The sequence below is a fragment of the Scyliorhinus canicula genome, chromosome 9, assembly GCF_902713615.1.
Source record: "Scyliorhinus canicula chromosome 9, sScyCan1.1, whole genome shotgun sequence".
Taxonomy (NCBI): domain Eukaryota; kingdom Metazoa; phylum Chordata; class Chondrichthyes; order Carcharhiniformes; family Scyliorhinidae; genus Scyliorhinus; species Scyliorhinus canicula.
Genome location: NC_052154.1, coordinates 183014670 through 183033217, shown reverse-complemented (window position 1 = coordinate 183033217; position 18548 = coordinate 183014670). Strand labels below are relative to the sequence as shown.

The following is an 18548-nucleotide window of genomic DNA, read 5'->3' as shown; positions in this document are numbered from 1 at the left end:
AAATTTGTCAATTCGCACCATAAAAAAAAAAGCCCCGACTGGAAAAGTGACATCTTGCATATGAATAGATCAAATAAAAATCAACCTCAGGACAGAAATGAAGGCGCAATCTGGAAAATTACTCCTCCCTTCCTTAAATCAGTTTACCTCCAGAAAAGCTGTTAAAGCTTTAATGTGATGATGAAAATCTGGATGAAACATCTCATCTTGCAACCACTTGGCTACACAGCTAGACATTTGAGTTTTCAGTTGCTCTGTATATTCATCGCGTGGTGTTGTAAAGTTCCATTTCAACACCTAATAAAACACAAGCACACACTTAACCAGTAATACAGGATTTCATTGTACATATATCACAGCACGATTTTATATCTCATGCAGAAGATTGTTTTGAAATACAATCCATATGATCATTCTGAAAAGATGATTCTATTCAAAATACAGACTGAACTGTGTTATCCAAAAGTTATTTTAAATTAAGGGACAAAGGTGGCTCAAAATCTCACCTTTAAAGCTCTCTCATCCTTTACTCTTTGCTCTTTTGCATTGGGAATAATTATGAAGATTGGTCCTGATTTATCCTCATCATCCTTGAGATTTGGCTTACTTGGCACTTTCTTACCAATTCCAGGCTGGAAAAGTAAAGATTATTTCACAATAAAAACCATGATATTAATTGACGTTTGCAAATACAAAACAATTTGAACATTACACATTACAATATCAGGAATAAGACTTGCTCCACATCATGGGTAATAACTTCCAGAAAGGAGAGGCAGATCGCCACTTCCTTCACTTAAAAGCGCCATCTTGCTTGACTGTCCCGGCTCCAGCAGCAAAATGTAAAAGGAGCAGAGCGAAGGAAAACATTTCTCTCTCACAACCCACTCCATCCTTTTGTTTTATTGCACTAGCTGCCTTAAATGAGGCATTTTTAATATTGCCATTAAAAGGAAGGCTTCTGAGCAAGTGAACATGATGTGGGGTTCAGACGGGGCGAGGGTGTGGGGTTAGTTGGGTTAGTGAGAGGTCAGGCTGGTCAAGTCAGGATGGGGAAATCCTGTGCAGGTAGGGCTCGGTCGAGGTCTTAAAATTATTTATGCTAAATTAACAAGTGCCTTTTTTACCTTCTAACTCTTTCAGAGTTACTAAGAATGTAAAACTGGCATAATCATCTGAAGTTAGCGATGTAAATCACTTGTTGGATGGTTCATGGTAGAGCGCAATTGTCATGGGGAACTTAGCCCTTCTAGCCAATTGCCGGATAAACCCTTAGCTGGGAACTTTCAAGAGAGAAGGAAGCTAATAAGCAAAATTATTTCAAGTATCAGGTACTGGAATCATAGAATTCCTTATAGTGCAAAAGGAGGCCATTCTGCCCCATAAAGTCTGCACCAACCCTCTGAAAGAGCACCCCACCGAGGCCAAACCTCTGCCCAATTCTCCTAACCCCACCTAACCTGCATATCTCTGAACACGGATGGGTAATTTAGCATGGTCAATCCGTCCAAGCTGCACATCTTTGGACTATGGGAGGGAAACCGGTGCACCAGGAGGAAACCCATGCAGACAGGGGAAGTGTAAACTCCACACAGTCACCCAAGGCCGGAATTGAACCTGGGTCACTGAGGCAGCAGTGCTGATTACTGTGCCACCATGACACCCCAGTTAGCAAGATAAGATCATAAGATACAGGAGACATGGGCCACTCGGCCGATCAGGTCTGCTCCACCATTCAATGACATCTTGGCTGATCTGATATAATCTTCAACTCCACTTTCCAGCCTTATCCCCATAACCCTAGATTCCCTCACTGAATAAAAATCTGTCCATCTCAGCCTTGAACATACTTAATGACCCAGCCTCTACATGCCTCTGTGGTAAAAGAGTTCCACAAATTAACTACTCTCAGAATAAATTCCTCCTCATCCCGGTCTTAAATGGGTGACCCCTTACTCTTTGATTATGCCCTCTGATCCGAGACTCCCCCACAAGAGAAAACATCCTCACAGCATCTACCCAGTAAAGCCCCGAAGAATCCTATATGTCTCATTAAGGTCATCTTTCTTCTAAACTCCAATGAGTACAGCTCCAATCTACTCAACCTCTCCTCATAATAAAACTCCTCCGTACCCAGAATCAACCTAGTGGACCTTCTCTCGACTGCTTCCAATGTCAATATATCCTTGCTCAAAAAAAGGGGTTTGAAATTGTTCACGGTATTTCAGGTGTGGTCGAACGAGTGCCTTGTATAGTTTTAGCAAGTTTCTCCTTGCAATAAAGGCCAACATTCCTTTTGCCTTCCCTATTTACCTGAACTTGCATGCTAGCTTTGTGATTATTGCACGAGGACCACAAAATATCTGTGCTGCAGCTGTGTGCAGTATTCCTCCATTTAAATAACATTCAACTTGTTTATTCTTCCTACTAAAGTGCATAACTTCAAATTACACTCCATCTGCCAAGTTTTTGCCCACTCATCTTACCTGGCTATATTCCCCTGTAGAGTATTGAGTCATCCTCATCATTTGCCTTCCCACCATTGTACATAACTGTGACCCTAGAATAGATACCTGTGGCACTCCACTAGTTAGATTGCATCCTGAAACTGCCCCTCTTATCCCTGCTCCGTCTTCTATTTGGCAGCCAATCCTCTACTCATGCTAATATAGAATCCCTAACATCATGGGCTCTTAAGTAGCCCTGTGGCTACTTATCGCAGGGTTTTGCGAAGTGCGAGCTGCGATCACGGAGCGATTGGTCGCAGCGCTCCCACATTGGTCCTGATAGTAGGAAATGTGCCAATTGGCTGCAACGGGCATTTTTATTGAGGATGGTGCCATGCCATCTTTTAAATGAGAAGGAAATGAGGCCGTGTGCAGTCATAAGCAGTAGCAGTGAGCTGGTCGCACACCCTGCATACACCCCCGACGTCAAATGCCTGTATGTACATGCCTTCGCTGCTAAATGACGGAGGAGAGCTTCTTCCATTTTCTAGCTACTGGCAAGCAAGGCAAGAGGACTGTGTAGACGAATAGTTTTCTTCCAGGAAAGAGACAACCCGAAACACAGATAGGCACAGTACCTACTGACCAGGATCTCTACTTCTGAATATACTGGAGTGCTGCTCAGGAGAGTCCACGACAGGACAAAGCAGTGCTACTCTGTACAGAGCTCCGGTGTCTCTCTAACAGTCTACACAAAGAAGAAACTACCTCGGGAACAAAGCAGCATAAAAATGATTTCTTACAGTATGGTTTTGTCAATTGTGCCAATGCAAAGGACACAAAGCCCATGTGTTTTATATGCAGGGAAGTACTTGTAAATAAGAGACGTTTCGGGCTTTGAAGAATTGCTTTTGAGGTTGACACGCCAGAGTCAGTTATTAACTTACAGATGCTTCCAAATGAAAAAACTATGCTGCTGCACCAGTCCTGTGATAGCACATTTAAAACTTGCCAAAAGCCTTCGAGGCCGTCAGCATTCTGGGTTAGCTTTGCCAGGAGCATCCACTGCTGAATAAAACAAGCATTTTATTGCTATTATCCTTCATGACAACCAACATGTGCGAGGTTGGATTTTCCGTTCCCACAAAGATGAAGACGGCACAATGGGACTGTCTGAAGTCTGCGCCTTCTATGCGCATTGCCCTCTTCTCCTGTGAACCTGATTGGGCTGAGACCACAAAGACTAAGCAGGCTCCCCTTTTGCATTAAAAGAAAGGAAACATGGCAGGTGTCGCAAAGGTCAGCCAATTGGCAAAACAAGTCTGAAAACACTGCCGTATCAAACTCTTTTTGGCAATCCAAACATATTATATGTACTGGTTCCCCTATATCTATCCTGATCATTACTACCTCAAAGCCTTTTGATAAACCTGTCAGACATAATTCCCCAATGAAGCTATAAGACCATAAGAAATAGGAGCAGAATTAGGCCACTCGGCCCATCGAGTCCACTCGGCCATTCAATCATGGCTGATATTTTTATTATCCCCTTGCCTTCTCCCCATAACCCCCGATCCCTTTATTAATCAAGAACCTATCTATCTCTGTCTAAAGACACTGCGATTTGGCCTCCACAGCCTTCTGTGGAAAAAGAGTTCCACAGATTCACCACCCTCTGGCTGAAAAACTTCCTCCTCATCTGTTTTGAAGGATCGGCCCTTTAGTCGGAGATTGTGTCCTCTGGTTCTAGTTTTTCCTACAAGTGAAACATCCTCTCCATGTCCACTCCATCCAGGCCACGCCATATCCTGTAAGTTTCAATAAGATCCCCCATCATCCTTCTAAATTCCAATGAGTACAGACCCAGAGACCTTAACCGTTCCTCATACAAGCTCTTCATTCCAGGGATCATTCTTGTGAATCTCTTCTGGACCCTTTCCAAGGCCAGCACATCCTTCCTTGGATACGGAGACCAAAACTGCTCACGATACTCCAAATGGGGTTTGACCAGACCCTTGTATAGCCTCAGAAATATGTTCCTGGTCTTGTATTCTTGCCCTCTTGACATGAATGCTAACTATGTTTGCTATTTATGCATTTCTAAATACTTTGCTATTACATTCTTTATAATGGATTTTCCCAATGACAGAAGTTAAGCTAACTGGCCTATAGTTATTGTTTTTTATCTCCCTCCTTTTAGATATTACATTGGTAGTTTTCAATCCTCTGGGCCTTTTCCAGAATTTAAAGGATTCTTGGAAGATTACTACCAATGCATCCACTATCTCCACAGCTACTTCGTTTAATATCCTGGAATGAAACCAATCAGGTCCAGGGGATTTATCGGCTTCAGCCCATTTAATTTTCCCAGTAGCTTTTCCTTAGAGACTGTTATTGTATTTATTTCCTCCTACCCTTCTGCCTATTGATTATTTATTTTTGGAATATTGTCTTCCACAATGAAGACTGACGCAAAGCATTTGTTTATTTCTGCCATTTCCTGGTTCCCTTTTATTATTTCCCCAATCTCATTCTCCAAGGGGCCTATGTTCACTTTGGCCTCGCTCATCCTTTTTATATATTTAAAGAAGCTCTTGCTGTTCGTTTTTAGATTACTAGATAGTTTACCGTTAGATTTACCCACAGACATGGGGAGAACATGCATGCTCCGCATAGACAGTGACACAAGGTGAGAATCGAACCTGGGACCCTGGCGCTGTGAAGCCATAGTGCTAACCACTGTGCTACCGTGCTATCCATATCCGTTGGAGCAGGCAGGATTGGGGCAATGAGAAGGGAGCTGGAGTGAAAAAGCAGGGAAAAAGTCAGGAAAGTCAACTGGCTCCCAATTAATAAAAATCTTTTATAAAAAAGCTTACCTTAACTTTGGCAGTAGACCCAGCAGCTTTGTTCTTCTTTGGGTCATTCTTAAGTGCAGGAGCATCTGTGTCATCATTTGTGGTGGCACTGTGTGCACGCGTGGCGGCTGGCAAAGAAAGTTGATAAAGATGTATAAATTGTGATGGGCAGTTAATGCACTGGATAATATTAAAGTAGCTGAAAAAAGATCAGTACATTTCGAACATATCACAATTTAAATAAGAGGCTATATATAATTACGGATAATCTATTTCTGTACAGGAAAAACAGGATGACCATTTAAATGACTAATCTCAAAATATCTCAAAAGGGGCATGACATGCATGCGTCCTCAGGAAATAGGTGGTTTTAAGTAATCTATATTTGGATTTAGCTTATTAGAAAAAAGGTATAGCTTGAAGTTAAATTTTCAAGTTTCGGTATAAGGGTTAAAACTTCAGTTAGTTCGTGTTAAACAAAGGTGCCGACATGTCTGTGGATATTTGTTTCATTCTAAATTGTATCTGCATTGTAATTAAAGGATTATCGATGTGAAAACAAATAGAGTTTAAACAAAGAACCTGCCTCGAACATTATAGTACAAGGTATATTTTGTAACTTGTGGTGTCCTTAAAAATCTGTGTATTGTATTATAATCTATCGTCTCATCTTTAATAAATGTTTTACTCTTAGTCCTATGACTGTTCATCCAAGTCTCTCAAAAAAAAAAATATGGTCTATTGAGCCAGAGTTCCATTCTGCGTCTGGTTGTCTCGTAGCATCCGCTGCGATTGTAACAGGGTAAAAATACAAAGAGTAGCAAGCACGATGAAACATAAATGAGACAAACAATAAGAAAAGCTTTGGAGAATCTTAAGGAAATCATACTGAACTTGACCAATGTATTTTAAGTGCCGCAGTGCAGCACATAATGGCCCATTACTTCCTCAGAATGGGATTCCGAAGCCCATCTCGCACAACATTCCTCACTGAGGCTCTGTACTCCTAGCTCATAACTGGTTAAAGATCACATGGCAGTGAGTGGAAACGTTTCAAAGGTACCCTGAAGATGGTGGTGGCTTTGACCTCAACAAAGTTAGGGTAGCGAGTTGCACTTTAAGTGTAACTGGTTTTGAAGGAGGGCAGAAGACAAAAAACAAAGACGTAAGCACAAGAAGGAACCTCAATAAGGTGCACAGCCTTGACCACAAACTGACCAATTCATACAGAATGTTCACCTTTTCCCCCCCCATTAATGCGGTTTCAATTAGCCTTTTACTTTCTCCTTCTTTACCTTGCATTGACTTTGCCCCCATTTATGCAGCCTTGCTCCCTCTTTTCTTTTATTTCTTCCCTCTCTTGACTGTTAACTCCACGGCAAGTGTGTAACTCAGTTCAAAGTGCCAACATCAGATTATTAAATTCAATAACAAATAATAGGTGAAGAGTGGTTACCTGTACTCGATGGCCTGGCTGCATTAGATTTTGAAGATGTTTTAGCTGGTGCTGCTGGTTTAGCTGGCACAATGGCTTGAGCCTTCTCAAGAGCTGCCACCACTTGGTCTTTTGAGGTAGTCTAAGATAAAAAGCAACTTAGTACCATGTGCAGTTATGCTGATACCACAAACCACATAGTCTCAGAATTGCGCACAAATATAGAAACAATTTTGCTGTTACATTACTTAAATTGCACTGATTAAGAACCACATTTAAATGACTTATTGCACACCAAGCAATAACCAGCAATGGTATCTTCGTCAAATAGTGAAGCAATATAAATCTCTGAGAGGCAAGACTTGGGTAATAGTTAGGATACGGGCAGCAGAGTTCTGAATGAGCACAAATTTGCGGTGGGTACAAAGGTGGAAAGCCAATCGGGACAATATAGGGACAATTCCAAGTTTCAATGTAGTACTTTCAATTACCTAAAAGCTCTCCTGATGGGGTGATAGGAATGAAGAGCATTCTCTTCATTCTCTGGACAAATTCAAGTGCATAAGGATATTCATAGAATTTACAGTGCAGAAGGAGGCCATTCGGCCCATCGAGTCTGCTCCTGGAAAGAGCACCCTACCCAAGGTTAACACCTCCACCCTATCCCCATAACCCAGTAACCCCACCCAACACTAAGGGCAATTTTGGACACTAAGGGCAATTTATCATGTCCAATCCACCTAACTTGCACATCTTTGGACTGTGGGAGGAAACCGGAGCACCCGGAGGAAACCCACGCACACACGGGGAGGATGTGCAGACTCCGCACAGACAGTGACCCAAGCCGGAATCGAATCTAGGACCCTGGAGCTGTGAAGCAATTGTGCTATCCACAATGCTACCGTGCTGCCCCGCAATCAGTTCAGTTCGATTTTGTGAATAAATCCTGCATGAAAATAACCACAATTTATATTTTTAAAATTGAAAACAATACCTTTAACTTGCCAGCAGCCTTAACCATTTTTTCATAACCAAGATGCATCATGAAAGTTGGCAGTGCATCTTGGGCTTTCTTTCGGACATCTCCATTTCGGTCTTCCAAGCAAGCATATAGATGAGGCAAACAAAGAATGAGATCGGGGGACGTAGATCGCAGTGTTGGTAGTTTCTCTGCCAGCCAACCTAACAACTAAGCAATAAATAAAATGTTAGCATTCTGGTCAAATAAATGCTTTAATAAAGGTACTAAGCTAGCCTGGACTTACCTCCTGCCTAAGGAAAGGGTTTTCCTTCTTCAGTTCTTCCGAAAGGTCGTCGCCATCTAGCCATTCCTTCATACCAGTTTTCTCAACCCAAGAATTCAAAGTTGTAAGAGCTGCCGCCCGAACATTACTCTGAGAAGCAAATGGTCCTTCAAGTTATGGCACAAACTTGCAATTAAAATTAGCCATTACATTATTCAAATAGTCACCAACACATTTACACCAATAAAAAGTTGACCTGTAAACTCAAAAAAAGATATGAAATTCCTAATACTTGGTCAAATGGGCAAACCCCCAAATAAGTTGAACTTTAACCCATGAAAATATACTGCTCAATCAAAACAAAAAGCTGGTTTAAAAGTTTTTTTAAAAGTTTACTTGACACAGATTGAAATTAACTGTAGTCATCAAAAAATTCAAATATCAGTTAAAATAAAACATCAATACATTAATCTCAAAAGTACATCAGAATGACAGGATTGGGACAAATTTTGAGGTACAGAATACAACTTGAGAAATTAAAATGAACACAATCAGCAAACGGTAACATTTTAAAAGGGTGTTCACAATCCAAAAAACTACATTCTTCGAAAAACAAAATACAAGAACTAAAAAAAAAAAGGGTGGCACGGTAGCACAGTGGTTAACACTGTGCTTTACAGCGCCAAAGACCTGGGATAGATTCCCGGCTTGGGTCACTGTCTGTGCGGAGTCTGCGTGGTTTTCCTCCGGATGCTCCGGTTTCCTCCCACAGTCCAAAGATATGCAGGTTAGGTGGATTGACCATGATAAACTGTCCTTAGTGTTGATGTGTGGGCTTAAGTAGGGAGCACTTTCCAAGGGCTGGTGCAGACTCGATGGGCCGAATGGCCTCCTTCTGCAACTGTAAATTCTATGAACAATGAAATACGATGGGTGAATAAAAATATAAATGGAGGGAGGGAGGGGGGGCACATGTCTTGTCCCACTACACATGCAAGGAGGTGACAAAAGAGATTGAGAAAATTTAGGAAGACAAACGGGAGCGATTAAATAATTCATCGGCCAAAGTCAAATGAGATTAGGGTCATTCAGGGATGGACATTATAAAAACTGCAGACACCCATGAACAAAGTGGCAAAAATATTAAATAATCATTTTGCTTCAGTATTTAGTAGGGACACAGTCAGGTGAACATGAGGAATTATATATTTACATTTAAAATAAAAGGAGAACTAATGAAACTGGGGGGGTACAATTCCTGACCGTATTTGTGCATTTTAAAGACATGGCAATGACATTATTAAATATATTTAATGTCATAAAAGGATGCATTGCAAGAAAGCTAACATTGTTCATATACTTAAGGGAGATTAAATATGTTCTGGGAACTACAAATCAGTCAGCTTAACCTGGGTCCTGGAAAAATAATTGAGAAACTACAAAATCTAGAAACTGGAAACACTAATGATCTCAAAAGGAAAAATCTCGTTTGGCCAACATCATTTACAAAGAAGAAAAGTACAGCACAGGAACAGGCCCTTCGACCCTCCAAGCCTGTGCCAACTATGCTGCCTGTCTAAACTAAAGTCTTCAACACTTCCGGGGACCGTATCCCTCTATTCCCATCCTATTCATGTATTTGTCACGATGCCCCTTAAATGCCACTATCGTTCCTGCTTCCACCAACCCCTCCGGCAGTGAGTTCCAGGCACCCACTACCCTCTGTATAAAACAAACTTGCCTCGTACATCTACTCTAAACCATGCCCCCTAACAATTGACCTCTCTACCCTGGGAAAAAGCCTCTATTTAATTCTTTATAAAGAAAAGTAATAATCCAGATGAATTTGGCTCGATTTCAACGAGGTACCACATAGAAAACTGATGAAGTTTAGCATCAGTGGGCAAATACAGTAAATCCAGGCTTTAAATTGCCCCACTTATCGTTGTTTTGTTCTAATATCACTTATTCTTGAGGGCCTGTTTTTCTGATTTTCTTTTTGTTTTAATGTCATCAGACTTCTGTCCCCACACCCTCCTGCACTGCACTCTGGGGCAGCTGCACCATGTGCAGATGTCGGAGCCACTGCCGTCATCAGAGGCAGAGGTTGCAAGGCCCAAGGTCCTGCAGCAGGAGCACAGGGTGAGAGCCCGACTCCAAGGCTATGTCAGGACGATCACCACCACTCTTGAATGCGACCATGCTGGCTCAAGTCTGGAAGCTGCCAACCGCCAGTGTCAGAACAGCAGTGGAAGGGGAGGGAGAGAAAGCGTGGGAGAACTATTTCTCCCCCCACCCCACCCAGCTCCATCCTATAAGGATCTGTGCAGTGCAATGGGCAAGGTGCAGACCGTACAGCCAGTCCTTACTTGCAAAACATAACGCAAGTTTGCAACATTACATGAGATTCCACAATTGGACAACATTTGCTCAATAATCTTCAGTGCTAAAAATTACACTGACGACCAACTGAAGATACTGAGTCAGGCTCACAATATGCACTGGAAGTTGCATGTATTAAAACGCAGGGTCTTGATCTTTGCAAACAGAAAGAATATGTACAAACGTTGCACCTGTTTCAGCTACACAAAAGAAAATGATAGGTATTCACTGATTCATTCCACAGGGCAAGCCATGGCCAATCAGAATCAATTTCAAACCATGCTTGGCAGTTACCATTAACTGGTGCATTCTCAACAGCAACACCCCTATCAAGGAGCACCCCCTTCTCATAGAATAAGTGTTGTTACTCCCTAGGACATGGCCATCGGTATTCTTGAGATTATCCTGCTTCGTGCAAGACAAAAAGCTTTGATAGGATATCTTTTTTAGCAATTCAAATTTAGACTTTGGAATCCAAACCTAAATTTCTAAATGTGTCAACAACAAATTGTTAGAGAGAGCAAACAGCGAGAATGATTGCATCAAATTACAAGACATTAATAAACTTGCAATGAGGCATATCACTTGCAAATCATTCAACATATTGCCACGGCAAATACATTGCATTAATTGGAATAAAATACATCCGTCTTGGATGTAAGCATTTTAAACTTAAATAAGGGCAATTATGATGGCATGAAAGCAGAGCTAGATAAATTGAACTGGCAAGTATGCTTAAGGGATACATCAACTGATGTTTAGTGGCAGAATTAAGGGGATATTTCAGAATGCAGGCACATTCCAATGTGAAAGAAAAATTACATGGGGAGAACCTATCATTTGCGGTTAACTAAAAAGGTTACATAATATAACAATCTTTGTCTCAAGTAGGATTACATTAACACTGCAATGAAGTTACTGTGAAAAGCCCCTAGTCGCCACATTCCAGCGCCTGTTCAGGTACACGGAGGGAGAATTCAGAATGTCCAAATTACCTAACAGCACGTCATTTGGGACTTGTGGGAGGAAACCAGAGCTCCCGGAGGAAACCCACACAGATACGGGGAGAACGAGCAGACTCCGCACAGACAGTGATCCAAGCCGGGAATCAAACCTGTGATCCTGGTGCTGTGAAACAACAGTGCTAATCATTGGGCTACCGTGCTTAGAGACAGTATTAAACTTAAAAGAAAAAGCATATATTTCCATAAAGACAAGTGGTAGGTCAGAAGATTCGAAATAAATAATGATCAACTAATGACAAGAATTAATAAGGAAAGAAAAAGGAGAGCATGAGAGAAAGCAAGCCAGTAATATAAAGATGGTGAGTAAGAGTTCCTATAGATATTTAAACAAGAGTTAGTAAATAGCACATTAGCCCAATAGAGGCATGTCTGGGGATTGGTAATGGAAAAGTAGAACTATGGTGGATGAATTAAACAGGTATTTTGCATCAGTCTTCACAAAGTGAAAGTCACCATCGTCCCAGATGACCATAGGCTGCTCTCCCTTTTGAGAGAGAGGGCTGACTTATGATTTAATCTGAAGGCCTTCACTAGAGAGGACATCCCAGAAATAGCTGTAAATCAGGAAATGGAAAGAAGGGGGATGCTTAGGAAAATTTAAATCAACAGGAAGTGGTATGAAAAATTGTTGTGTCTGTGGTCTGTCAAATCCCCTGGCCTGGATGGACTTGACCCCAATGTCTTCCAACTAGTAAGGTGGCAATGGTTTTAATTTTCCAAAATTCCCTAGATTTGGGTGACGGTTCCATTAGATTGGAAGATAGCAAATGCAGCTCCTTTATTCAAAAAAGGAGCAGGAAACTACAGACCAGTTAGTCTAACATCTGGGATAAGGAAAATGTTAAAGCCATTATTAGAGATGTTATAGCAGGGCACTTGGAAAAATTAAAGACAATCAGGCAGAGTCAACATGATTTTGTGGAAGGAAAATCATCTTTAACCAATTTATTGGAGTCCTTTGAAGGAGTCACCAGTGACGTGGATAAAGGGAAACTGACAGATGTGCTTACCATAGATCTCCAGAAGGTATTTGATAAGGTGCCACATTACAGGCTATTTCAGAAAATAAAAGCTCATGATGTGAGGGGTAACATATTGTCTAGATTAGAGATTGGATAGCTAACAGGAAACAAAGTTGGCATAAATGGGTCTTTTTCAGTTTGGCAGAAGCAAAACGAGGGTTTATTCAATGATTCTAGAGGGATAAAATTGAAAACCATAAATTATGCTACGCTTGTATCAAACCTTGGTTAGACCATACTTGGGAGAGAACTTTGTGCAGTTTTAATCATCATATTACAAAAGTATGAATCTGCAAAACTAGGGGCCATCAATCCAAGATAGTCACTGAGAAGTTAAACAGGCAATAAAAAACTTCTTTACCCACTAGTGTTCGAGTAGAATAATCCAGGTGCTCTTGAAGAGAAACTAGACAAACATATGAGGGAGAAGGGAACACAGAGTTATGCAATGTTAGATGAGGGAGATGGGAGAAAACGTGAGTGGAGAAAATCACCACTGTGGACTGGTTGTTTCAAATGGCCTTTCCTGCACTGTATGTTCTATGTAAATTCTGTGACAGTGATGCATGATTTCACCTTGTTTTTCTCATCCTCTGGAGCCTTTGACATGGTTAACCACACATACCCCAGACCCCCAATACCTCGTCTCAGTTATCCATCTGTGGGATTTCCTTCATGTGATTCTCTCGCCAATCCAATTGAAGCCAGGCAGTTATATGCTGTTACAATTTACAAAGGGAGGAAAGGAGGTGGAGAATAGGGCACAAGGTCACCATGGACTACGTGGGCCGAATAGCTTGTTGTGCCGTAAATGCTATTCACTTCTGTTTAACTAGCCTAGAATCCTTGCGTTATAAGCATAGCCCACTTGAAACAGAATGGTCACAACGGTTTTAATTTAATCTTGAAACTCTTACCTTGCTATCACCAAACACCGTGATAATTGGTATACCCAGGATTTTCACATGTTGCTTAACATTCGGCCCCATAGCAGTGGCCATCTGCTGCAAGATTGTAAGTGTTTGCTGCACCTGAGAATCAGATAACGGATTCAGATTTGCAAAGTTTCAAAAATGCAAAAGCAAGATTTTACATCAGTGAATGAAGTTAACGAGAACTACGGTAGTTGCCCAATTAGAATCCTTTGTACTAAAACAACTCTGCATTTAAGTCTACCAGTTTATGCTCAATCAAGATAAAATTAAAATGCAAGCCTTTGTTACAATTCAGTTTATTTCAAAGTGGAATATTCTAACACAAATCAAAATGTACCTACACACTGACAAGAGCTTGACAATGTCACGTTGCATGTCTCAGCATTGTTAGAAAAATACCAAGATCACAGGTAGCTTGCCCATGGGGAGGTAGGTTCTCCATGGAGATTACAATGATACATTGATGTCAAAGTTCACTTTTATCCTACAAATTAATGCTGTATCATGTGGGATTCCTGGAGAAAACAAATAGTTTTCATCTCAACAAAATTTACTGGCTGACAGGAAGGATGCAGAAAAGATCTCTGCACGTTTGTGTGTGTGTGTGTGTGTGTGTGTGTGTGTGTGTGGGGGGGGGGGGGGGGGGGGGGGGGGGTCAGCCGAGACTATGATCTTGACTGGGAAATTGTGAACTAAATCATTTCAGGAAAGCATGCATGTCGGAGATCTCTCAAATTGCCTAGCACTCGAGGTCCAAGCTGACATTAAGGGTGGCCATTATTTGAAACCAAGACTGCCAATTCAGTATTCTTGATGTGGATGAAAGGAACGTAGAAAGAATGAGGGGGAAAAGCATTGAAAAACTGCAAAGCCGCCTGCCACAATGTGTAACCTCAATAGTAGTTTAAACGGAAGCTGTCCCTTGCCCTCCAACTGGACTGTAGTCATGAGATCAAGCCACAACGCCTCCAAACACGGTAGCAGATTACTCAATATTGTTTAGGCACTACCCCCAAATGGATCACAATAACTTCCCAGCTCAGATCACAGCAGCTGGAATCATGCAAAATAAACAGTGGGTTTGTATACTCCATTCTCCCCGCTGATCATAGCAGCTGGAATCATGCAGTCGGTTTGCATACTCCATTATGGACAATCAAATAAACCCATGTTTTCAAACACAAGGACTTACCAGAATTTTATTGGAGTCATTTAGCCGCCCTTTCAGGACTCCAGGAAGTTCTCCAATATTTGATTGAATAAGTTTTGCCTCATTTAGAACTGTACTTAACTCATCCAAACCTTCCTTCCTGATTTTCCAGTTTTTATCTCCCAGCTTTTCTACCAGCTCAGAGGTAATCTTGTCACTATTTGTTGAAAAATAAAGTTCAATTAGAACATCTCATCAATACAGGCGATTAAGATGAATGTACTGCCGCGATTCCTGTTTATTTTTCAATGCCTGCCGATTTTCCTCCCAAAGGCATTTAAAAAAAATGAAATAAAAAGAGGGATTGAAGAGATGATTACCACGTAATCATCTGGTTGCCAGAATTAAAAAGGTGCTGCTGCAGAGAGGAAGGCAGGCAGGGGGTTTGGGTCTTCTGAACCTGATGTATTATTACTGGGCGGCAAATGTGGAGAAAGTACAGAGCTGGGTCAGAGGGGTTGACTCCCAATGGGTCAGAATGGAGGAGAGTTTGGGTAGGGGTTCGGGATTGAAGGCGTTAGCGACAGCGGCGGTCCCGATAGCCCCAGGGAGATACGCGGAGTTTAGTAATAGCTTTGTTGAGAATTTGGAGGCAGCTTCGACAGCACTTCGGGTTGGGGGTAGGGTCAAGGGAAATGCCAATTCAGGGGAAACCATAGATTTGAGCCACGGAAGTGGGATGGAAATTTTCGGAGATGGGAGGAGAAAGGAATTAAGACACTAAAAAATTTGTTTCTTGGGAGTAGTTTTGCAGGATTGAAGGAGCTGGGAGTGAAGTATGGGCTGGAGCGGGATAAATATTTAGATACATGCAGGTTCGTGACTTTGCCAGAAAGGAGATACAGAGCTTCCCAGTAGAGCTGGCTTCCACATTGCTGGAGGAGGTGCTGCCGACAGGGGGACTGGAGAAGGGGGTAGTATCAGCAGTTACCGGGGGTATTTTGGAGGAGGAGAAGGCACCCCTAGAAGGGATAAAGGCAAAGTGGAAAGAAGAGTTGGGAGAGGGTATAGAGGAGGGGTTCTGGTGGGAGTGCTCCAGAGGGTGAATGCCTCCACTTTGTGTGCGAGGTTGGGGCTGCTACAGCTGAAGGTGGTGTATACAGTGCACCTTACATGGGCGAGGATGAGCCAGCTCTTTGAGGGGGTAGAGAATGTGTGTGAACATTGCGGGCGGGGGGGGAAGAGACGTTCATATGTTTTGGTCCTGTCCAAAGCTGGAGGATTACTGGAAGGTGGTGTTTAGGGTAATCTCTAAAGTGATGCACGTGACACTGGACCCAGGCCCTTGAGGGCCATATTCGGGGTGTCGGATCAGCCGGAGTTGGAAATGGACGCAGAGACAGATGCCGTAGCCTTCGCCTCATTGATCGCCCGACGGCAGATGCTGTTCGGATGGAGATCAACCTCTCCATCCTGTGCCCTGGCATGGCAGGGGGACCTGCTGGAATTCCTGACGCTTGAAACGGTCAGATTTGAACTGAGGGGAAGGATGGAGGGGTTCTACAATTCATGGGCATTATTCATTATGCACTTTCGAGAATTGCATCACATCGTACATTGGTGGTGGGGTGGGGGGACACGACTGTATGTGTTAATGGTGACTATAGATGATTCCGGATTCCTTTTTGCCATTTGTTTATGTTAACATGCAGGCTAATGTCTGGGGTTTGGTGGGAAGATGGGATCATAGTTATGGGATATGGGGATTGACATTACATTTGTTACTGATCATTGTTGGGTGTAAATTTGAGAGAAAATGCGAAAAAGGAGAATAAAAAATATTTTGTAAAAAAAAGAACATCTCATCAAAATCCTCTCCTCACACAGAAAATTCACCCAATATCTATAGGTGGAATCAAGCCTTTAACAAGCAAATTAATAGAATTAATTTGACCAGAACACTTGGCGTCAGAGCATTCCTATTTTTATTCTTTCATAAGATGTGGGCGTCAATAGGCCAGCATTTGTTATTCATCACCAATTGTTCTCGGGCTGCCTTCATCTGGCGTAGGTACACCCACAGCGCTGGTGGGAAGGGAGTTCCAGAATTTTGATCTAGCGACAATGATCAAAATAGCGATATAGTTCCAAGTAAGGATGGTGTGTGGCTTAGTGGGGAAGCTGTTAGTGGTGATGTTCCCATGTGGCTCCTGCCCCTGTCCTTCTAGGTGGTAGGTTTTGGAATGTGCTATTGAAGGATTTTTGGTGAATTGTTGCAGTTCATCTTCTATCTGGTACATCTGGTACTGTGCGCCAGTGGTGGAGGGAGTAAATGTTCAAGATGGTGTTGAGTTTCTTTAATGATATTGGAGTAACACATCAAAGAATGTGGAGAATATTTCATCTCAAAGTCTTTACTGCAGAATACCACTGAATGCCTCTGATCTGCCCTTGCAGCAACACTATTTATATCTGGTCTAGTTAATTTTCTGATCAATGGGAACCCATAGTATATTGATGGTACTGGATTTAGCACTGGCAATGTCATTGATGGACACAATAATAACTTTTTATCATCACAAGTATGAAGTTACTGTGAAAAGTCCCTAGTCGCCACATTCCAGCACCTGTTCAGGTAAGCTGGTACGGGAATTGAACCCCGTGTCCACATTTCAATTACAGCTGTACTTTGTTCCGGAGGCAGATGGGTCTGGTGGAACCCAAACTGAGCATCTGTGAACAGGTTATTGTGTAAATGCCACTTGATTGCACAGTTGATGATACCTTTCACCACTTTGCTGACGATATGGAGCTTAGACCACTGATGAGCAATCTAGGCAATCCATGTTTCCAGTTAGTTGTTTAGCTGACCAACATTAGATGTGGCAGGCTTTGATCAGAGCACTTGGTTATAGGCTTACTTCGTTCTTTTGCATGCCATCCTATATTGCAGCTTCACCAGATTGGCATCTCATTTTTAGGTATACCTGTGCTACTCCTAACATGTTCTTTTAGCTTGCAGTTAACAGTACAGTGTGGGATATGGCAAGCCAGGAGATTACAGATTGTGGTTTAACAGAATTCTGGCATGGATGGCTCACAAAACCTCTTAGATATTCAGCTTTGAATTACTAGATCTGTTCTGAATCGATCCCATTTACCATGGTAGTACCACATAGCACAATGGAAGATATTCTCAGTTTGTCTCCACATGGGCTGTGTGGTGGTCACATCCATTACTATCATAGGCAGATGAAGCTGTGACAAGTGGAATGGTGAGGACGAGGCCAAGCATATTTTCCCTCAATAACTGCTAAATCCCACTGGCTTGACCAGCTCAATCAGTAGGGGTGCTACTGCGCCACTCTTGGTGGTGCATATTGAAGCCCCCCACCCAGAGTGTATTTTGCGCCCTTGCTACCCTCTGTTTCTTCCATGTGGTGTTCAATGTGGAGGGATACTAAGCCATCAGCTGAGGGAGGACAGTAGGTGGTAACCAGCGATATTTCCTTGCCTCTTGTTAGCTGATGGGACAATATTTCATGGGTAACAATGCCCTCTTGGCTTTGTTGATTGCTTGGTTTTGGCTAGACAGTTTAGAGGGTCTAAGGCAATCAAGTCTTGGCCTTTTCAACACAATGTAATGTGGCAAAAACACTGAAGCTTGAGAGCTAAAATGAACTGACCTTATATCAGTTCGCGGCAAGAGATCCTGAACATGCCCATTTTCTTCCTCATCTTGTTCTTCAGGAGCTTCTTCTTCATCCGCATCACGCTTAGCCAGTTTTCTAATGGGAGCAGGAGGGGCTTGTCCTTGCATCTGTGAATACAAGGGTTTGCAAGTTCTACTTGGGACTTCTGAATAGCTGTGACTTTTTTCAAAGTTAGCATTGAGCTGATATTTTGGACGCTACTACTAAATCATCACAAACAGCTGACTTAAGTACCCAACCAAAAATCAATTTGCTTTATTGATACAACCTTAATTAATAAAATGCTAAACTAGCATACAGCAATCAGAAGTGCTCAACTGTTGTTTTTTTTTTTTTA

General features: G+C 42.1%; 1 protein-coding gene across 3 annotated transcripts in view; it reads right to left on the bottom strand.

Moving 5' to 3' along the window:
* ckap5 (cytoskeleton associated protein 5) overlaps nucleotides 1–18548 on the bottom strand; it is a 108551-nt gene that overhangs the window by 65091 nt on the left and 24912 nt on the right. For all 3 annotated transcript variants that reach the window (XM_038808290.1, XM_038808289.1, XM_038808291.1), the window contains exons 13-21: nucleotides 18185–18318; nucleotides 14541–14715; nucleotides 13331–13444; nucleotides 8006–8134; nucleotides 7735–7929; nucleotides 6762–6882; nucleotides 5327–5433; nucleotides 507–632; nucleotides 148–297 (exon numbers count right to left, since the gene is read on the bottom strand). In XM_038808290.1, the coding sequence (XP_038664218.1) occupies nucleotides 148–297; nucleotides 507–632; nucleotides 5327–5433; nucleotides 6762–6882; nucleotides 7735–7929; nucleotides 8006–8134; nucleotides 13331–13444; nucleotides 14541–14715; nucleotides 18185–18318 (1251 nt within the window). The remainder of the gene's footprint in view (nucleotides 1–147; nucleotides 298–506; nucleotides 633–5326; nucleotides 5434–6761; nucleotides 6883–7734; nucleotides 7930–8005; nucleotides 8135–13330; nucleotides 13445–14540; nucleotides 14716–18184; nucleotides 18319–18548) is intronic.